Source organism: Phaenicophaeus curvirostris, chromosome 5 (genome assembly GCF_032191515.1).
Source record: "Phaenicophaeus curvirostris isolate KB17595 chromosome 5, BPBGC_Pcur_1.0, whole genome shotgun sequence".
In the NCBI taxonomy this organism is placed as follows: Eukaryota; Metazoa; Chordata; class Aves; order Cuculiformes; family Cuculidae; genus Phaenicophaeus; species Phaenicophaeus curvirostris.
Genome location: NC_091396.1, coordinates 61,735,717 through 61,758,736, shown reverse-complemented (window position 1 = coordinate 61,758,736; position 23,020 = coordinate 61,735,717). Strand labels below are relative to the sequence as shown.

The 23,020-nt window shown below is 40.1% G+C and overlaps 1 protein-coding gene across 6 annotated transcripts in view; it reads right to left on the bottom strand.

Annotated features, from left to right (window-relative positions):
- The window catches only part of PPP1R13B (protein phosphatase 1 regulatory subunit 13B), a 76,466-nt gene that overhangs the window by 28,169 nt on the left and 25,277 nt on the right, over positions 1–23,020 (bottom strand). For 5 of the 6 annotated variants that reach the window (XM_069856774.1, XM_069856772.1, XM_069856773.1 and 2 more), the window contains exons 2-4: positions 20,796–20,943; positions 10,826–10,945; positions 7,787–7,854 (exon numbers count right to left, since the gene is read on the bottom strand). In XM_069856774.1, coding sequence (XP_069712875.1) covers positions 7,787–7,854; positions 10,826–10,945; positions 20,796–20,943 — 336 coding nt within the window. Of the gene's footprint in view, positions 1–4,441; positions 4,549–7,786; positions 7,855–10,825; positions 10,946–20,795; positions 20,944–23,020 lie in introns of those variants that run through there. The other variant, XM_069856778.1, reaches the window with a different exon arrangement.

Below are 23,020 nucleotides of genomic sequence, written 5' to 3'. Positions count from 1 at the left end.
ATCTGTGAGAAAAGGCATTCAAGTTTACAGTGCTGGTGCAAGGACTGTGAAAGCACAGCAATACTTCATGAAAAATAACAAATGAACTCTTATAAGTAATGTTTACTTTATGAGCTAACATACATAATGTTATGCATCAGCTGAAGCACTCATTTATTCTAAACTACTCTATGTTTATATAAGGGCCAAGCAGCTCAGGATCTCTACGTAGTGACATCTGTATTGGAGGCAGTTCTCCATGTGCTTTGTTTAGTTAGAGAACTAGGGACGAGAGTGACTTGAACTGCTCTGTGTTCACAATAAAAATATATGAAATAAGTATCACAGTTAGAGGTTAAACAAACAGACAGGACTTTTGATCCTCCCCTTTCCATTGACAGTGGCAACTCAGTATTGGTGTAAAACTGCAAAGCCATGCCTGAGGAAAAGCAAAATCAGACCAGTAAAAGTGGGAACTGAAGGTGTAGATTAAGTAAATGGTGCAGTTTAGGTCTTTCTTCCTCTGCAAAACAGGAAGCCACCTGTTGGCTGTTATGGACTAGAAAACCACATCTTTGTTCCTTGCATCTTGTTGAGAAGAACAATTCCTGATGCCCAGAATAGCAGAAGAACTACAAAATCTGTGAGTATCATTCATATCCATAGTCATTTAGATAGATATTTGGGATCCAGAGCAAAAGACAGTAAAAATTATGTAAATACATGGAAAAGACATGGAGGAAAACAATCCTTTCACAATGTTCTAAGTGGCTTCCATGAGTGTTTCCTGTTCCCAAGTACTCAAATGAAGCCAGATATGAAGAGCAAATATTAGTTATAAACTAATCCTATACTAATTAAAATTATAACAGGAAAATTGCGATGAAACTTAGCAAATTATTCTCATAAAGTGTAAGCATCTAGTAACTTTGTCTGTTATGCATTGAAATACATTTGAGATTGCACAGGCCATGTCAAAACACTGTTCATGACATTCCAAATTCAAGAATGATGTGATTCGGCCTAAAGTAAGTTTAAAAGAGTTGTCAGAGTGAGGTATGAAGTCAAGACCTCTACATACCCCACAGTCTCACGAAAATTCTTTCTATGAGTTCACATCATTACTAGCCTTGTAGAGATGTTACCCTACATAACTATCCTTTACTGAGGTGTGAAGAGATTGGGATTTCTAGTCCAGCAAGAATTCAAAAGCTATTTGTATGGACTAGGATTAGATTTCCATTATGCTTTTTTTTTTTAACTTCCTAATTTTCTTTTTTTTCCCTTGAGTCCTTTACTTGGATTAGTTTTTGTATTTTTTGAAGTGCAAGATACTGCAGGCTGTCTGGAAAATGCTTCAGATAGACTTACTGAAGAACTGCATTTGTCTGAGAAGAATCCAAACTCTATTAAACTGACTCAGGCTTTAACTAGAAGTCTATGGTGCAGAAGGCTGTTGTAGTTGCAGCAAGCCTCCCATCTCCAACAGGTAAAAATAACTTTAGAATTTATTTCTTAGACAAGGGAACACCCTTGACTGTAAAAGTGGCAGATACAATCCTTTTTTGTTCCCTTAACAAAAGTAACAGACAAAGCTGCAGCAGCAAACTAGGAAAACTTTGATCCAATTTAATTGCCAGGTTGTTTACATGACCAAAATGTTCCAGGAAGCCTGCAAGAAAATTTCTTCAGGAAAATATTTTTTGTCCGCAAACTGTTAGAATTCCTTGTGCTTAAATTGCTTTCTATAATCTTTTAAAGGAATGATTACTTTAAGAGCCCTGAATCTAGATTTTCAAGACAGATATATTTGTTTATTTTAAACAAATTTGATTAATGCCTGCCTCCTAAATGGCAGCCTCTTCCAAGTACACTGTTAAATGTTATAAACAAAGTACTTAATACTTACAAGCTTATATTACATCGAATTTGCAGCTCAGGTCTAAAGAACAACTTCTGTTCCAGACTAAGCTCTTTATCCCTCAACATTTCAAATGAGAAGCTTCAAGCAAGTAGGTATATTTATCTTCTCTGATGTTACTAATTCTGTTCAAAAATTAACTTATTTGTCTTTTTCTTTACAATTAGATTTTGTCATATCTTTGCCTTACATGCTAAGGGAACAGATAAGTATTTTGCCTGTGCAAGTGTCCTTGTAAAACCATTCGGTTATCTTTGAAACTTCTTTATCAGGTGCTTTTTAGAACACACTTTAAAATGTTAATTGTTGTATCCTAACAAATATATAACAAAATGTATATTAGGTTTTAATTTCCTTATCTGGTTGCACTTGTATGGATCAAATGGTTAAAACTAACGAACAGTATACAATTCTACTCAAGGATTTTGGCACCACAGGTAAATCCATCTAAAATCTAAGGCAATAGTTTGACAAGCCATACTACAAGAACTCCAAAGAGATGTAGCTTTACTACAGCTGTGATGGAGTGGGAAACAGAGACTGACTGCTATCTATCTACTCTGTCAGCAATCATACACTCTCCCAAGTAAAATCAGTACTATCATAAAACTGTTTTGCAAGTACATATATGTAGAAGCTTTAATTTACTTGTTAATGGAATTTCTCTGACCAATTCCCTCAGCATCAAAGTATAAGTCTCCTGATGATAAAACAGTTGGACTACACATTGTAACATTTTTGCTAAAAGCCTGATCTGAGCCACTTCACAGAAATAGTGACGCTCTAATCAGCAAAAAATTTTAATTCCCAACTTTATCTGTTGGTCACAGCTTCAGACCTAAGAAAATTTAGAGGAATGCAATTCTTCAGTTTGAGATGATGGTGAATTTCTCCTCCTCTACATGAGTTTCTTATACTCTAACACAAATTTCACAGTGAGAGATAAAATCAGGTTCCACTTTGCATCTCTTGGCAAGGGTTCCAGTAAATATCCATCAAGAAAAAACTTAGTGATATCAGCCTCTCTAAACCAGAGGGCAATTTTAATATTAGAAATAACAGAAATAAGTTAAAGAGAAAATGGTACAGGAGACTACAAACTGACATTTCATTTTCCCCAAGTAAATTTCCAAGTAGGAAAATAACAAAGCAACTACAGCAGATCAGTATTGTCTTCACATACTCACTGTTTGCATTACATTAAGCTACTTCTGTTCAGTCCAATACACTTTACTTTCATCATGTCCCGTACCCACCCTTTTTCCCTCCTAACCTGCATCTGCAGAAATTTCTCAGCTATCTAATTACTTTGTCATTGGATAACTACCACCATCCGCTCTGTCCTCCTTCAGGGGTTTTCCTTGGATACATGTCTGGTGCACGTTTCCTACCTATGACCAGTAGCTTCACCTCGATGACTGCTCCCTGTCCCTCTCTTGTCTGCCACTGACCCCCAGTGGTTACAGCCATGCTTGGTCTGTCTTACTGTTTTTTAGGTGGCTACTGCTTCTATGCAATGAAGCTTGGATCACGCTAGGACATCATGCTAGGTCATACAGTAATGTATGACCACAGATCAATGGCCACTGATCACAGAACCAAAGAACAGCTTAAGTAGAAAGGAGCCTCTGGAAGTCATCCAGTTCAATAACTCGTGCTCAGAGCAGTTCATATTGCTCAGGACTTCATTCAGCTAGATAGAGACTCCAAGCAATCTGTTCCAATGTCTGTTACGTTCATTGAGAAAACATTTTTCCCAACTTTTAATTAGAATTTCCCTCGTTACAACTTGTGTTCAAATCAAGCTGGCTCAGTTACACATGCAAAAAGAAAGGAAGAGGAGGAAGAGGCAGCTATTCTCAGAGAAGAGGATGCCTCTGAGAAGTTGTCTAATCTGCCCAGCAAAGGGAAATGTTTAGTTATGTAACTCTTATCCACACATAACTACACCTTTGTGTAGTGATGGAAAGGGATCAGGCCCCAATTACATTCCAAGGAGGAAAGTTCTAAACAAAAACAAACCCCCAAAAGTTGCTGCAGAAACAAGAGAACAAAGTCAATTCACAAAATCTCATACAGCTTTTCTTTAAAACTTTGTTATGCAGAATGCAAAGCTCTAGAATAAGTACTGACAGAAAAGTATTCTTTTTACAAAAATGCATGTTTCACTGTTTGAAGAGACTTAGCTTATTCTATTTTTAGCATTAAATCTTTATTTGGAAGATAATCTAATGAAATTTACAAATTTATATAACATGATTTTCAGCTAACCATTATTTAAAGAGTTGCTAATCAAGCACATATAGTTTCAAAGAACAAAAAAAAAAATTCCTACTGCATATGACAAAATGCTAACTACTAGAATTACCCAAATCAAATTCAAGACAGATTGACCGTAACTTCTCCAAGACTACTGATTCAAACATTAAAGCAAATATTCATTTTAAAGTTTTCTATGCAGCCATACTTTCAGCTTTATCCACATATTAACTAAAAATCAATTATTTCATCATTAAAACAGTACGCATAACAAAAATATACCTGAATGCAGAATATTTGCTACACTTTCAGCTGTCTTCAATGTTCCATTGATTTGTATTGATTTTAGGGCTAGTCTAACACTCAGCATGCCAGTAACAATGAATAAGCCTAATGCATTACGTAAGTGTAAGCTGATTAAATCCTTGATCCTGAAGCCACCTCTTTTTACCCCTCCCCCTCTGATTTAAAACTTGGCATAATTGAAAATCCTAGTTTTATACACTTCCAAAACCTAATTTGTACCATTTTTGGCATAAAATCCACCAAAATTTACATTGATATAACCTCTTCAAGTTTTAGTCTTTCTTGTGTTTTAATAATTTCCTAAACTTGGTAAGAGTCCATTTTAAAGTGATCCGTTCCTTAATAAATTTTAATCTTGGGGCCAAATTTTTAGGGTTTTTTAGAAATATATACTGAATGGCACGTAGATAGCGGTGTTACCAGGTCTGAGCTTTACCCATAAAAATTAACAGCAAACTGAACTAAACACAAAGCCATACCATCATAAAATTTAGTGCTTCCAAGAAGTGAGATTGTAAGGCATACTGTACATGCCGGTCTTGAATTGCAAAGATATTGTTTGTCAAATTTAGTATTTGTGCTAGGACTTACATGGAGGGATAGATCAGGGAAGGTCATGAAAGAGTTATGTTCCCCCAGCACATTATAAGCCCTGTGATCTCACTATATTGTCAATATGACAATGGAAGCAGGATAAATGGATCTGTGCAGCAGAGGACATCAGCTAGTGTTGTCTACAGAAAAGGAACGTAGAAAGTAATACATGATTAACTGTTTTGAATAGGGGAAAAAAAATCCTTCCACTAGGCCCACATGCCATACACAAAATGAGCTGCTAAGAGCTGCAAAACTGACTGAACAACTTTGCTACTACATATTTGTGTGTGAGAGTTTTAGATGCCAGTTATCAGGCAATACACAAGCACAGCACTGTTTAATCTGAAAAACTACTTTTAACATTTCAGTTCTTTTATTTCCTTTAAGACATCTCAGCTTGAAAAAAACGGATTTGTTTGCTTTTAAACATTTTAAAGTATTGTTTTACCCTAAGAAAGAGCCCTATGCATATTTGGAAACCAACAGCGCTTCACAGAGACAATACACAGAGCAAGTTTGCGGACGACACTAAGCTGGGTGGAAGTGTCGATCTGCTGGAGGGTCGGGAGGCTCTGCAAAGGGATCTGAACAGGCTGGACCGCTGGGCAGAGTCCAATGGCATGAGGTTTAACAAGGCCAAATGCCGGGTCCTGCACTTGGGGCACAACAACCCTATGCAGTGCTACAGACTAGGAGAAGTCTGTCTAGAAAGCTGCCTGGAGGAGAGGGACCTGGGGGTGTTGGTTGACAGCGACTGAATATGAGCCAGCAGTGTGCCCAGGTGGCCAAGAAGGCCAATGGCATCTTGGCTTGTATCAGAAACGGTGTGACCAGCAGGTCCAGGGAGGTTATCCTCCCTCTGTACTCGGCACTGGTGAGACCGCTCCTCGAATACTGTGTTCAGTTCTGGGCCCCTCACCACAAGAAGGATGTTGAGGCTCTGGAGAGAGTCCAGAGAAGAGCAACAAAGCTGGTGAAAGGGCTGGAGAACAGGCCTTATGAGGAGCGGCTGAGAGAGCTGGGGTTGTTTAGCCTGGAGAAGAGGAGGCTGAGGGGTGACCTCATTGCTCTCTACAACTACCTGAAAGGACGTTGTAGAGAGGAGGGTGCTGGCCTCTTCTCCCAAGTGACAGGGGACAGGACAAGAGGGAATGGCCTCAAGCTCCGCCAGGGGAGGTTTAGGCTAGACGTTAGGAAAAAATTCTTTACAGAAAGGGTCATTGGGCACTGGAACAGGCTGCCCAGGGAGGTGGTTGAGTCACCTTCCCTGGAGGTGTTTAAGGCACGGGTGGACGAGGTGCTGAGGGATATGGTTTAGTGTTTGGTAGGAACGGTTGGACTCGGTGATCCGGTGGGTCTCTTCCAACCTGGTTATTCTGTGATTCTGTGATTCTGTGATACAACTATGAATAAGTGAGCTGAAATCTTCTTACTGAGACTTAAATATGTTTAAAAATAGTCATGGAATCATTAAGGTTGGAAAAGACATTTAAGATCATCAAGTCCAACCACCAGCCCAACACCACCGTGCCTACTAAACCATGTCCTGAAGTGCCATGTCTACATGCTTTTTTGAACACCTCCAGGGATGGTGACTCCATCACTTCCTTGGGCAGCCTGTTCCAGAGCTTAACCACTCTTTCAGTAAAGAAGTTTTTCCTAATATCCAGTATAAACCTCTCCTGGGGCAGCTTGAGGCCATTTCGTCTTGTCCTATCACTTGCTGCTTGGGAGAAGAGACCAACACCTGCCTTGCTACAACCTCCTTTCAGGCAGCTGTCAAGAGCGATAAAGGTCTCCCCTATACCTCCTTTTCTCCAGACTAATCAATCCCAGTTCCCTCAGCTGCTCCCCACAATCCCTGCGGCTCCAGACCCTTCACCAGCTCCACTGCCCTTCTCTGAACACATTCCAGCAGCTCAGTGTCCTTCTTGTAAATTGAGGCCCAAAACTGAACACAGCCAACTGTAAACAGCAGAGGCAGCAGCAAATGACAGCAGAATATGCTCTGCAGACTCTTCATAAGCATCGAGGACGAGAAGAAAGAGGAGAAAGTGAAGTAAGTTTCAGCTCATGAGTAGATATTTTTTAAGCCACTGTATTTTTGAAAGAGATGCTTAAGCCATGATTCACTGAATGCCACCAAACAGGTTGCCTATGCCACGTTATATGTATTTTAAATTAGAAATCTAGTAATATTTTAGTAAAAAATTAGACATAGCAATTAATCCAGTGCACAAACAAGTAGTACAAAAGGTGTCTCTGAGAGGTATGCAACCTATTGTACAAGCATCTGAAAATATTCCAATCCATAGATATATTCTCATGTTTTAACATATGAAACTATGTCATGAATAAATACCAGTGAGAAATCAAACAAGATGTCTGGACAGGAAATACTAGCATGAAAGCATAATGTAGCCATTTTTTTCTCACCGCAGAGGAAGAGGTATTAATTACTACAGTTTCTAATCTAACTCTGGGGCCTTCTTACTTCACGGAATTTAATTTCTTTCTAGACAGAAACTTCAGAGTAGTTCATGAAAAAAGCTATATTCTCCCATTCACTTTATAACAACAATAAATAAACAAAAAATCAAAATAGAACAATATATATACTTTTTCCACCAGTTCCCTCCACAATAGATCTTGAAAAGTAAGAATTTTTAAAACATCAAATATTTGAGTGGAATTGATCCAAAACCCCTAGGATTTATTACGTACCCCATTCTCTGTACGTTTCTCCACAGGTATATTTATGCCATTTCTTTGATTTTGGGCTTGACGTCCACCTAAAAGTAAAGTATCACTGTTAGTGAACAGTTCAGTTTTCAACACAAATGGTTTTGACTCTTGAATCTGTTCTTTTCACTAACTTTTATATAAATCTTTTACCTGTAATTTTTTTGTTCTGCTCGTTTATTTCTTATTAAGTTACTCTTTGTAAGCAGTGGAGTCCACAGAAATAAAGCACTCACTTCACAGACTTTCTTTGTTAAAAATACAAACACTCAGCTCTACTTTTCTGACTTATGTTTTGTGAATTATGTCATGAAAGGGAATGTACTGAGTGTGACTCCTGAAGTTTCATATTTTTGTCCACAAGAAGCAGTACCTTCACTTGAATATACCCCAAATGAATATGGCAGATGAAGCTTTTCCAATGCCTTACAAACAACTTTCATCTACAGATAGATCCATAGGTCAATGATTAACTAAACACTCCGTGGCTTCAGTTTTATCTTAAATTTCTTAACATACTTTAAATTTGCATTGCCCGAAGGATGACCGAGTATTTTACAAAGCATGTAATTAATACAAAAAACCCTCAGACATTATCAAGTCTGCTATTTCTGTCATTCAAAGCAACCAGGAACCACTTAGAAAGAAGGAAAATAAGGACTCTGCCAGAACTTGAAATGCAGTTGTCAGAAGCAGTCAGATTAGTTGAATGAGTAAGGATAATCTGAGCATGCAAATACTCAGCTCACTTCAAGATCCCTTTCCTATCCTTCAGACAGTCTGACAGCCATTAAGTATATAATGCACAGTCTCAAAAGTCTTCTCATAAATTAAGTATAGTCTATACTAGCTAGATCAGAAAACTGAAATCCTTCTGAGCTGTTATCCCAGTCTTTTAAGAAAGCCCTACTTAGTACTGTACTGGTTTATATAAACACTTTTCCTGTAGAACCAAGCAGACCAGCAATTTTTCAAGTGTGAATTATCACCACCTAAACATATCTATATGAAGTACTGAGAAAGTAAAGCCACTGAGACTTCTGCCAACGATGTCTGTAAAGCTGATTTTAGTTTCTAAAGAAGGTGGTGCAGTTTGAGGTAAATTAGAGTCAGTTTTGTGACTAACTCACTTGCTGTAAAGTAACTTCATTTTTCTGAAAGCTAACTGCATGTTTTTGAGAGAGTGTTCTTCTCTACAGTGATAACGCAGGGCATTGGTATGCAAAAGGGCCAGTGCTTATCTTAGCCATCTTCAAGCTGGCAGAAGGGAGTGAATACGGCAGGTGACCCTAAACTAACCAACAGAGTATTCCAATCCATATACAGAACCACAGAATCACTAGGTTGGAAAAGACCTCCAGGATCATCGAGTCCAACCATTCCTATCAAACACTAAACCATATCCCCGAGTACCTCATCCACTCATCTTTTAAACACCTCCAGGGACAGTAACTCAACCACCTCCCTGGGCAGCGCCACCTCCCTCTGCCAGTGCCCAATGACCCTTTCCATGAAAAATTTTTTCCTGATGTCAAGCTTGAACCTCCCCTGGCAGAGCTTGAGGCCATTCCCTCTCGTCCTGTCCCCTGTCACTTGGGAGAAGAGGCCAGCTCCCTCCTCTCCACAACCTCCTTTCAGGTAGTTGTAGAGAGCAATGAGGTCTCCCCGCAGCCTTCTCCTCCCTAGGCTAAACAATCCCAGTTCCCTCAGCTGCTCCTCCTAAGACTTGTTCTCCAGCCCCTTCACCAGCTTTGTTGCTCTTCTCTGGACTCGCTCCAGAGCCGCTTGTGGTGAGGGGCCCAGAACTGAACACAGGATTCAAGGAGCGGTCTCACCAGTGCCGAGTACAGAGGGAAAATAACCACCCTGGACCTGCTGGTCACGCCATTTCTGATCCAGGCCAAGATGCCATTGGCCTTCTTGGCCACCTGGGCACACTGCTGGCTCATGTTTAGTCGCTGTCAACCAACACCCCCAGGTCCTTCTCGTCCGGGCAGCTTTTTAGCCAGACTTCTCCTAGTCTGTAGCACTGCATAGGGTTGTTGTGCCCCAAGTGCAGGACCTGGCACTTGGTCTTGTTAAACCTCATGCCACTGGACTCTGCCCAGCGGTCCAGCCTGTTCAGATCCCTTTGTAGAGCCTTCCGACCCTCCAGCAGATCAACATTTCCACCCAGCTTAGTGTCATCCGCAATGTCATACGTCATACTTGGTATAGACTTAAGAGATGGCAACGTCCGTTGAGGACCTCATCTGTCTGGTTGTTTCTGACCCCAGATCTGTGTGTTCCTGAATCCAGTTCCTGTGCCCAGCCCCCTACCAGCCATGGACCCATTCCTTCCTGTCTGCTCTGCAGTATTTGTGGTGATGTGTAGTCACCAAGGGGTGGGAGTGAGATCTCATATATTTGTATATGTTTTATTACTTCCTAATTGTTTTCATTGTTTTTATTACTGTTATGATTTCATTGAAAGCTGTAGTTTCAGTTCCCAACCTGCACGTCTTTTCCCTCTCATTTCCCTGTCTCCTTTCCCTGCAGGGTAACAGGGTGAAGGCATTTTGGAAGCTCAACTGCAAGTTTTTTAGCTGCCAAAATTTAGCCCAGTGGAGCTAAGCCGTGACAGGAGGCAAAGGAGTTTACTGAGTCTTTTCTCTAGGGCAACTGAAAGAGAACAAGAGATCAAAAGAACAATCCCACTCTCTCAAAACACAGATCTTCTCTGAACTAGAAAAAAAATGCATTAAGTCTCTCATACTCACCAATATTTTTGGATCAGTATTTAGCAAAATAGAAACCAATCTTACTACGAAAATATTACTCAGCAGACTAGTAGAAATTATTCTAGAGAAGGGAATTTGAGAACATGAACAAATGTGCCACTGAGGAAGGTTCATGGCTTTGGTATAACTAAGTAGTATTCCATGTATCTACTGAAGTTCAGTGAAAGAACGGATAATCCAATCAATTCAGAAATGTTTTAGATTTGTTTAGATAACAACACTACAGGATAAGTGTACTTACTCTGTTCATTACTTTCGGCTGGTGACTCCTCGTGGCGAAGAAAAAATTTCACTTCTTCCCTGCGAGGCCCCCATTTCTGCAGGTGGTCATACATCATGTGATCAAAGGGTATGGGACGCTCTGAAAGCACAAGAATAAAAACTTATTAAGGCTATTTGAAATTAATCAAAGTTTCATAGAACTCCCATTAAAAATGAGAATGTCTTGTTTTGGAAACAATTCAATCAATCCAATATTGCAGTGCTACAGACTAGGAGAAGTCTGTCTAGAAAGCTGCCTGGAGGAGAGGGACCTGGGGGTGTTGGTTGACAGTGACTGAACATGAGCCAGCAGTGTGCCCAGGTGGCCAAGAAGGCCAATGGCATCTTGGCTTGGATCAGAAATGGCGTGACCAGCAGGTCCAGGGTGGTTATTCTCCCTCTGTACTCGGCACTGGTGAGACCGCTCCTCGAATCCTGTGTTCAGTTCTGGGCCTCTCACCACAAGAAGGATGTTGAGGCTCTGGAGTGAGTCCAGAGAAGAGCAACAAAGCTGGTGAGGGGGCTGGAGAACAGGCCTTATGAGGAGCGGCTGAGAGAGCTGGGGGTGTTTAGCCTGGAGAAGAGGAGGCTGAGGGGAGACCTCATTGTTCTCTACAACTACCTGAAAGGAGGTTGTAGAGAGGAGGGAGCTGGCCTCTTCTCCCAAGTGACAGGGGACAGGACGAGAGGGAATGGCCTCAAGCTCCGCCAGGGGAGGTTTAGGCTGGACATTAGGAAAAAATTCTTCACAGAAAGGGTCATTGGGCACTGGAACAGGCTGCCCAGGGAGGTGGTTGAGTCACCTTCCCCGGAGGTGTTTAAGGCACGGGTGGACGAGGTGCTAAGGGGTATGGTTTAGTGTTTGATGGGAATGGTTGGACTCGATGATCCGGTGGGTCTCTTCCAACCTGGTTATTCTATGATTCTATGAATATATTTTATGCAACATCAAAGGAATGGACAACAGCAGACAATAGCTGCACCATATTAAAGCCAGTCTGCTACTGCAACGTAGCTCAGTGCTTAACAGCAGCACACAACCAGTTTGTAAATCCATACAAATATTATCAGTGTTTAGAAACCCTAATGTAGGAATTATTCATCTCAACCTTTTCCCCAATGCTGATCTTTGCACCTTCGCTCCTCATCACCAGCAGATGGGTATTTTATTCTATTACCAAAATGATTAATTTAGTTTGAACCTCCAGGTTTCCACTTGGATTAAAAGCCGTATCATTCTATTGACATTTAATCTCCGAAGAACTTGAGCAGGTGCTCCCACCCCAATACACTATGCTAGACACTAACTTCCACTATATGTGGAACTACTGGCAAATCTTTCAACAAATAAAGGCTCAGTTCTGTGCAGCAGTCACTCTCTTTGTTTTACCCCAAGGAACGTAAGACATTCTTGTGAGTTAGTTATTCCTCCCGAACTGATCAAATATTTTCTTACAAAGAGGCCGCACCCTATATATTTAGTATTGCAAAATGAAAATACATTTCAAAATCAGCATTTTCACTGTTTACATAATTATACTTGCCTTTATTTTTTAATGCTGTCATTAAGGTAAGAAAATCTCCTTTTTAAGGTATTTTAAAATCTAATAATAAGAACAGTGTTAGAATATATCTTTTAATCACAGAATCACAGAATCACAGAATAACCAGGTTGGAAGAGACCCACCGGATCATCGAGTCCAACCATTCCTATCAAACACTAAACCATATCCCTCAGCACCTCATCCACCTGTGCCTTAAACACCTCCAGGGAAGGGGACTCAACCACCTCCCTGGGCAGCCTGTTCCAGTGCCCAATGACCCTTTCTGTGAAGAATTTTTTCCTAATGTCCAGCCTAAACCTCCCCTGGCGGAGCTTGAGGCCATTCCCTCTTGTCCTGTCCCCTGTCACTTGGAAGAAGAGGCCAGCACCCTCCTCTCTACAACCTCCTTTCAGGTAGTTGTAGAGAGCAATGAGGTCTCCCCTCAGCCTCCTCTTCTCCAGGCTAAACAACCCCAGCTCTCTCAGCCGCTCCTCATAAGGCCTGTTCTCCAGTCCCCTCACCAGCTTTGTTGCTCTTCTCTGGACTCGCTCCAGAGCCTCAACATCCTTCTTGTGGTGAGGGGCCCAGAACTGAACACAGGATTCAAGGTGCAGTCTCACCAGTGCCGAGTACAGAGGGAAAATAACCACCCTGGACCTGCTGGTCACACCGTTTCTGATCCAAGCCAAGATGCCATTGGCCTTCTTGGCCACCTGGGCACACTGCTGGCTCATATTCAGTCGCTGTCAACCAACACCCCCAGGTCCCTCTCCTCCAGGCAGCTTTCTAGACAGACTTCTCCTAGTCTGTAGCACTGCACAGGGTTGTTGTGCCCCAAGTGCAGGACCCGGCATTTGGCCTTGTTAAACCTCATGCCATTGGACTCTGCCCAGCAGTCCAGCCTGTTCAGATCCCTTTGCAGAGCCTCCCTACAATAAACTGATACTTGACAAGATTTAATTAGCTTTCCTACGTGCAGCACCATGTCAAAACAATAATACTACAGAAAATCAGTCTTGAATGGAAATCAAAAGGTGGAATTTGTGTTCTTCATTTTTAAAATCAAAATGCTCTGCCCTCAAAACCAAAATCTCAGTATCTTCTATCAGGCAAAGCACCTCTAACAATCTGTTAGCCATTTCATACTTAACCTATTTGACATGAGAAGACAAAAATGATTCAAAGACATAACAGATATCTTGGGGAAAACTTGGGAAAATCACATCAGGAATATTCCTTTTTTATAATGAAATTTCCCTAAATTTATATGCATTGTGAACTACATAAATGTATATATGCCTTGATACTCTTGGATACTATACTTGTAGTATTTAAAGAATAATACATTTTTATCACTTGATTCACAATGTATTTAATAAAATACAGCATCTTGTCAAAACCTGCCACGTCAAATCTGTATAGTGATTAATGCAGCTTAGCCACAGTTAGATCTAGCTGCTTTCAACAGGAAAGGGTCATTTAAACTGCAAACTAATTGTATGTATCAGCTGACTGGTTACCTATCTTCCTAAAGAAACCTCCCTACCATAACCACAACACCTGGATTTTAAAAAAAACCCAGCTTTTCTTTTTCTTTTCCCTGACTCCAGTGGACTCCAAGAAACATTGTCAATAGTGTTTATGCACATAAGAAGAAGGTCAGTGGCTTATTACAACTCAAGTCTTGAAAAGGAATTCCAAAAACATGATTTTCAGGTTTTTCAACTACTAAACTAAGGTAAGATTTCAAGAGCTTTGAAGCATATCCACTAAAATTGCAGTATGAGTCTTCTAAAGATCACAGAGTGTAAAAATATTTAAATGGTTTAGTTCAGAGACTTTAGAACATGGACGATAAGAATCTTTACAATTCTTCCTAAACAGAAAAATTGCTAGGTAAACTTAGCAAGAACTGAAGCCTGAAAATAAAATACCAAGAAACTGGATGTCTGAACAGGGTTGGGCTAATTCTGGAATGGTGAGGAGTGGCTGCAGCATTGCTCCTGGTTGGGCTGCTCTCCCATGACAAGTTAGGCACTGATCCTAGCAGCTTTTCAAAATAAAATGCTTCATTTACATAATGCACCTTGAAGAATCAAAGTTAATATTTTTCAGACATGACCATGGAGAGAAATGGGAAAGGCATTTTCTACTTGGCAGTTCTTCCACAAAACCGATTTGGGATATATTGCCTTAAGTTAGACAGAAAACAGGTTAAAATAATAACAGCAACATCATCATCTCTGAAACAGAGGAAAGAAAAATGAAGAAGCAGTAATCATTCTGTGCAACTTAGCTACATCAAATAGATTCAGAAAACAAAGAGAAAGAAGAAACAGCCATTAACACTTGACACAATACACAATGAGAACTGAAGTCCTCATTCCTTCCTTCAGTTTAAATCCTAAAAGTTTGCAGGAAGAAAGCATGACCTTATACTTGCTGGAAGTTAAGATAGCACAAAGGAGTTATTTTCTGGAAATATCTGTTCTTTAAGAATCAAAGCCAAATGAAACAAAAACTCGCATTTAAACTTTTTCCAGTTGTTACAGCTTCAGACGTATTTGTCAATAATTGTTTTCACGATACTATTTCAAACTTTAATTTTAATTTTTTTAGTTTAAGTAGAAGAGAATGAAGAAAAGGTGAGATAGGAGAATGAGTGTAGGGTAGTAATAAACAGGTGGGATGCTTATACTTTAACAATACATTAGAAGATTATCTAGTGAATGTTTGTTTTCATGAATAATTAAGAGGAAAATCAGGACAGATGCACATATCTGTGCTTATCTGCAATAATTGCCCCGGATTTTAAGCTAGATGATAATTGTAACTTTTAAGAACCGTGCTTGACTCCTTTCTTTTTAAGCAAAAGCTGTGAGAATAGGCTACTTTGAAGTATTCTGAAATGATTGAAACACTCTATGATTAAAACACAGATATCGTGTCAATGATTTAGAAGCGAATTACAAAAATCTTTCTGTTGGAACTACATATCTGCTATTTAAAACAAAACAAGTTTCCAACTTCAGAATCTGATTTCACTCAGTATCCTGCTGATACTGAGTATCCTGCTGTTTGTAATGAACACATTTATGCTTTCTATACATGAAACCAGAATACAAAGTAATGGATTATCTCCATAGTGGGCAAGTTCAGGAATGAGTCTTTCCCCTGTCAGGTTTGCAGAAGTACACTTGTAGTAAACAATTTCTTTCACAGTCACTTGCCTCTGTGTTACAACTAAATGCAGGAAGACCAATTAAAATCAATTGCTGAAGTGCATTCCGGATGTCAGTGAAGTGAATAATTAAGTACTGGGTGGATGTAAAGGCTGAAATACATTCTCTCTTGAAACATACTACAAGTTCCTGGCATCACACCAGTCTTTAGACCTCCTTACCAACTGCTATTTGCAATAGCTGTGGAATGAGGAAAAATACACTGTGGTTTTTGTCTCCTCTTATAGCTTGAGAAATCCATGCAATAAGAGTGAGCTCCAAACTGACAAAGCACAGGGTGCTACAAAATGTACTGATACATTAGGCACGAATGCTTTGAATTGTTCAACTATTACTCATCTTAAAGAAACTGGAAAGGAGAATGACATACAAAAATAAAATGCAAGTAAACCAAATGTTTATACCATGCAGCTCTAAGAATAAGTTTCTTAAGTCTAACACAGACAATACCTAATCAGTTATACAGCTTCTGGACAGCTCTGGGACCATTCCTTTACCACCCTAAAGCAAGCAGAGAAAATCAAACATTCAAATATGATTTCCAACAGCTAAGCAAGCTATTGTAATCTTCCTCTGAATTCCAAAAATCTTCCATAATTTTTGGAGCCAAACTTTCATGGATCTTTATACCATTTTTCTGGAACACAAATCATAGAATAACCAGGTTGGAAGAGACCCACCGGATCATCGAGTCCAACCATTCCTATCAAACACTAAACCATGCCCCTTAGTACCTCGTCCACCTGTGCCTTAAACACCTCCAGGGAGGGTGAATCAACCACCTCCCTGGGCAGCCTGTTCCAGTGCCCAGTGACCCTTTCTGTGAAGAATTTTTTCCTAATGTCCAGCCTAAACCTTCCCTGGCGGAGCTTGAGGCCATTCCCTCTTGTCCTGTCCCCTGTCACTTGGGAGAAGAGGCCAGCTCCCTCCTCTCTACAACTTCCTTTCAGGTAGTTGTAGAGAGCAATGAGGTCTCCCCTCAGCCTCCTCTTCTCCAGGCTAAACACCCCCAGCTCTCTCAGCTGTTCCTCATAAGGCCTGTTCTCCAGTCCCCTCACCAGCTTTGCTGCTCTTCTCTGGACTCGCTCCAGAGCCTCAACATCCTTCTTGTGGTGAGGGGCCCAGAACTGAACACAGGATTCGAGGAGCGGTCTCACCAGTGCCGAGTACAGAGGGAGAATAACCTCCCTGGACCTGCTGGTCATGCCGTTTCTGATCCAAGCCAAGATGCCATTGGCCTTCTTGGCCACCTGGGCACACTGCTGGCTCATATTCAGTCGGCTGTCAACCAACACCCCCAGGTCCCTCTCCTCCAGGCAGCTTTCTAGACAGACTTCTCCTAGTCTGTAGCACTGCACAGGGTTGTTGTGCCCCAAGTGCAGGACCCGGCATTTGGCCTTGTTAAACCTCATGCCATTGGACTCAGCCCAGCGGTCCAGCCTGTCCAGATCCCTTTGCAGAGCCTCCCTACCCTCCAGCAGATCAACACTTCCACCCAGCTTAGTGTCGTCCGCAAACTTGCTAAGGGTGCACTCGATGCCTTCATCCAGGTCATTGATGAAGACACTGAACAGGGCTGGACCCAGCACTGAGCCCTGGGGAACCCCACTTGTCACTGGCCTCCAGCTGGATTTCACACCATTTCCCACCACTCTCTGGGCCCGGCCATCCAACCAGTTTTCCACCCAGGAGAGTGTGCGCCTGTCCAGGTCAGAGGTGACAGTTTCTCAAGCAGAACGCTGTGAGAAACTGTGTCAAAGGCTTTACTGAAGTCCAGGAAGACCACATCCACAGCTTTTCCCTCATCCAGCAGCCGAGTCACTTTGTCATAGACGGCGATCAGGTTAGTTTGACAAGACCTGCCTTTTGTGAACCCATGCTTACTGGGCCTGATCACCCGGTTCTCTTGCATGTGCTTCATGATAGCACTCAAGATCACCTGCTCCATGACTTTCCCTGGCACTGAGGTCAGACTGACAGGCCTGTAGTTTCCTGGGTCCTCCCTGCAATGGAGGTCTAAATGGTCTATATTCATCACCCTTTAAAAATAAAATCATAGAATCATAAAATCACAGAATCATAGAATCACAGAATGGTTTGAGTTGGAAGGGACCTTGAAGATAATCCAGTTCCAACCCCCTGAAAGGGGGTATTTCTCATTTATTTCTATGTATGCATTTAGGAGAGGAAGATTATTAGAAGAGATAGTATTTTGTCAGATCAATACAGTTTAGAAAATGCACAAGGTTTTGGGCACACAAACTAGTTTTTGTATCCGATAATAAAGCTGTAATCTACAAGCTCCACTGCCTTGAATTTGAGGGCATATATGAGAGCTCTCTCTTATGGAGGGAGCTGTGATTTGTCACCTCTGCAACATGGAGAGACTACCAAGAGAACAGACCGCTTAAGGTGCATGACAAAACCTAATGTGTTTATTCAACCCATGATTTTCTGCACTGATTTTTGAAGTTTATCTTCCAAAATGTCTTCTGAAAGAACATTTCAGTAGACCTCGCTTGAGGATAAGGGCTTAGGGGTCAGAGACAGTGTAACAGAAGAGAAAAAAATACTCTTCTACTGGCACAACATGCTGTGGTTTCATTGCAACTTGCTTCACACTTCCCACTCAGAACCACAGTTTAAGTTGTTTAAATGCTGCATTTAACTGTTTAGACCAATTTTCTACATCAGATCTCCACTCCAGGCAGAAGTATTTTTTCAAACTACAAGGGAAAGAGTTCAATTTGGCTCTCAGGAGCAGCTGAAGGAAGAAATATGATATTTATGCCATGTTAAAAAGAAAAAATGTATTGCGCTGTTTCACTGAGAAATTTATGTACCCTAGACTTTGTGGCAAGTAGTTGAGGCTACCAACACACAAATTTTGTAACAGTATCTCACACTTAAGAGCAACAAACAAAACGCATGTGCTGAAATTCCTGTTGGAGAGACTTAAAACCAGTGTTCAGGACATCTTTTTTATGACAGTACCTGCCTGTTTGAGAGACCCAGAAACACATGGAAGTGTTTAATTTTTTTTCCTTCATTCTCTCTAGTCTCTTCTCTTCCATGGTTTCAGAGGAATAGTTACACAGTTATCACCTTGGCTATTTAGCGAGTGAAGCTAGATTTGCGAAAACACCTTCATGTGAGTTTTAAAAGAAATTTGGAGCCACAAGTGCATTTTGAAAAGTGTGACAGATCCATTCAACAGGAAGAAGCCTTGGGCAGATATAGATTGTCTACTACAGAAAACTGGGCAAGCTCTGACGCTCGAGATTGGATAACAACTAGCTGAAATCAGTGATCTCCACATTCTACTCACAGCAATATCAAGATCTCCATTGACTATAACAGGACCAAAGATGCATAATGCACGGGGCAGAGAACAAATTTAGTCTTAGTCTCTCCATCACAACTTCCTCGATAAGTTTTATTTTCCACTTTTAGAAACTTACAGCTTCAGATATCTAACACTTTTAGAAACATTGTATTACATCCACAGATAAAATATTTTCTCAATCTTAGAATTTATTACAGAAAATGTGTGCCTGCACTTGCCAGGGCTGTAAGGCGCGAGTGTCCCAAAAAGATGTGGATCACTGGCTGTAGTTTCCAGTCACCCTTTGAAGCCAGTTGACAACATTCTCCACATTTTTTAAGCACGCTCATGTTTTGTGAAAGCAGAAGAACAAATAATAGCATATATGTTACAGTTTCACAGACAAGTAATTGGAAAATACTAGAGATATTTGAGTGCTGTTAAATACAGACTACAGATTCATTTTAGAAATCTATGCAATGCACTGGGCATCACTCACTCTCTGCAATCTAAATTTTCAGTCTGAAAAAAGTTTTAACTCTCCTATAGGTTTTATCCTTAAAGGCAGTTTTCCAATGAAGCATGAACTGCATTTGTTTTCCTAGAACTGCAGACGTGCTTAACTTCTCCCCACCTCACTCTTGCCTAAACTCTGAGTTCCCACCCAGTTAGGAAATCACTTCTTGAGGCACCTTTTCCCTTTAAAAAAGTTTCAGAACAGTTTACAAAAGAGGAGGAACAGTTTCCTCAGGAAGAAATTAGTCTAGATTGCTAATACTTAAAAGCTCCAAAAGCATGTGAGTAATGCCTGGTTTGTCCATTTGCAAAAAGCTCCTGACCAAAATAAAACCCCTCTATGCAAAATTTAAGAATTCAATATCCAGTTATGACTTTATAAGTCTTTACACAAAACAGATGATATAATCAGCTTAAGCAAGGGTGACCTTAGTAAATGTGGGATAATAACCTGCCTAATTGTTATCCTCACGCACATATCAATTCTACTCACATCCATACATTGATATACAATAACCTGGAAGCTTGCACTACTTGCAACTGCAAGATTCCATCTAGAAACAGAATCCATAACAGGACTGTTTTGACACACTCCTGAAGAGAACCGCCTGCCCCATTATTCTGTGAAATAACAATTGCAACACTAATTGGATACGGGCATTACTACCTGCCCTATGGGAGGCTGCCTAATCTTTGAGAGGAAATGTTCACAAAGAAGCTAGAGATACTATGTCCCAACTCTGGCACAGTTCTGTTTGCAGAACATCTGTCCTTTGTGATACAGAAGGAAAAAAATATCTATACTCATTCTTAAATTTCAGGTTGTGTTCACACACCTAATAGTGAGGAAATTGGATCGGAAAGAGGGCAGATGATGATCTGCACCCACTAACTGTAAGAGAAGATAACTGACATTCCATATTTAAATTTAAATAACCTCCATCCTATATACGCCATACACTTATTTAAAATAAATAACTTTCAGAAGTGAAAATACCCTCTCTTTGTTTGTTTTTTTTTCTTTTAAGATAAGGATACTGAATACTTTTGTTTATATAGTTTGAAAAACTGAAATACAGGACACTAACATACTTCATCAATGCATTTTATCAAATACTTCATAATGAGGAAGAAAACAGAGAAGAAAAACAGTGAAAAAATGCATTAATCTCTACAGATACTGAATCATCATGCTTTTCATCCAAGTTTGCTACAAAAAAACCAACATACAACTTGAAATCATCAATATTGAAAAGTCACGTCTTACCTTATTCATAATTGCTACATATAGTTCAGTCAATTTCCATTGAAGATTTAACTTACCATTTCCACGCCATACTTCAGCCAGATGGCAGCTTCCTTCTCCAGGCTCTTTGCAGAACTCTACTACATCGCGACAGGTTGTTTCTGGTGTAATTGGAACTTCTGTCAAAATCTGTTCATTGTTGCTCAAAAACACAGTTAATATCATCTGAAAGAAAAAAAGAAAAGTAGCAGAATATTAAAAGAAAATTACAATAATAAGATTATGGGTAAGTTTTACAATCCCCGTGTAAACACAAATGTATGTTTATGATTGGTTCATAATGGTTATGATCCATCAAAGCAGTTTGGAGTTTCTTGTAACTTTGACAAAGCTTTGTGTTGTATTTTTTGACAGTGCATTGAATTGACAATTTTTATAAGAAGCTTCAGTTAAAATGGTTTAGTTCTGCCTGAAAATAAGGCTGGGAGAGAAGGAATGTGTTTTGTTTATGTTAGATGCTTCAAATCACAGCATTTAAACTTCTGAAATAAATACATACTTTGGCAAAGTAACTTGAGGCTTCACAGGTGGGCAACCTTTTTGCATGATGGAAATCACTTCTGCAATTTGTCTGAGCATAGTTATATTTGGTAAAACTGTAAGCCGTTGGTTAAATGGTAAGCCTCAGGGTTAAAAAAAAAAAAGGAGGAAAAAGTGTCACATTTTTCAAGGGATTACATTTGCTTAGTGTACTTGCTAGAGCCAAAACCCTCTGAAAAGTAAGTTCATTCTGTACTACTTTAGCCTCACCCCCTGAGCTTGCCGTGTTGATCAGACTGTACATCCAACAGTTACATCAAAAGACTACTTTTCCTCTAGTAACTACTCCCTGCTATTCCAGTTGGAAAGTAGACACAAAAGATAAAACAGCTTTTCTTCCCTTCTTCCCTGCCCAACAACATGTAAGATGACTTGACATCAAAGCAAATAGAAATAAGGAAAAGTGGGACCAAATCTATAAAGGAAAAAGCCCAGCAGTGTGAACTAGTACTAAGCCAGGGCAATGTAAATTTCTGTTCAAATTCCTTGCTCCATCTTAAATAAATGTGTGCACAAATACATATATCCAGAGATACTCCCACCCCTCTCCATGTTAGCAGCTGTAACTTGCTGCAAAGTTCAACACTCAAAAATTGTGCACATTAACTCACTTCACTCCTTTGATGCACATACATTATGATGTGATCCTTAATAATATGTTCATTCACTACATTCCCCCTGTTAAGAGCCCCAGCCTTACAGAGTATTCTTAAAGGATTTGTTCCATAGACCTCCATGTAATTTACCGGAAAAGCTGGAAGCATATAGCAAACAGCTGAGGGGCTTCTAAGAAGGAAAAGATAGCAGACATTCAACTAAGAAAACAAATTCCTAATGCAATGATGCTGAAGTGATTCATTTTTCACTGAGTGACACTGGTTGAGGATCAATAAAGGTTGTATTCAAAGACAAGTATTCCTGTGTCACGCTAAATCCTCTGAAAGATACCTGACCCTAAGCTCCTGCTTAGAACAGATCCTTTTAACCATTCTCTCTCCCTATGCCTTAATTTCCCATCTGTAGTCACAATACCGTTCTGTAAACTCATGAAGACGGAACAGAGATAACGTGATGTTTAAAAGACAAAGATACCATAATAACAGAAGTCTCTAAAGAATTTGACAAAATTAGTAATTCTGTCTGCAAAGAAGTTCTTCCAGATCCTTCCAGTAAACAAAATGTAGCATCACATATTGAACCACAAAAATTAAACCTAATTATTTAAAATGAGCGCTCTCCACTTAAAGAGTTGTGCTTCAATTTGCATAAGCAGTTCTCAGAAACATTCCTAACATTTTTAACTGTGAGACATGTACTAAACTGGACATTCACCTTAATAACAGGTGGATATTGAGCAAAACCAGTCTGTCTACTTCAGAAGTAGACACAGGAAAAATTCCAAGAAAGTTCAGGCTTCAAGCCCTTAGTCTCCTCGTCAATCGTCCAGGCTATTTTAGTCTATGTTTCTACTCTCCCTCAGCCTGCCAAGTCTGTACACTGTATCCCGGAGTTTTCAAATAACTACACTTCAACACAAGAAGCAGTCATCCAGGACTGTAAATCTACCAGAATTCACCCCTGAGATTCTCCAACAGCAGCGTTAAAGGAAGCAGTAGAACAGACGAGGAGGAAGCTATAGGATGCAGCCACAGATAATAATGAAAGCGCCAATGTTATTTTTTCCCACAGAAGAAAAGATTCA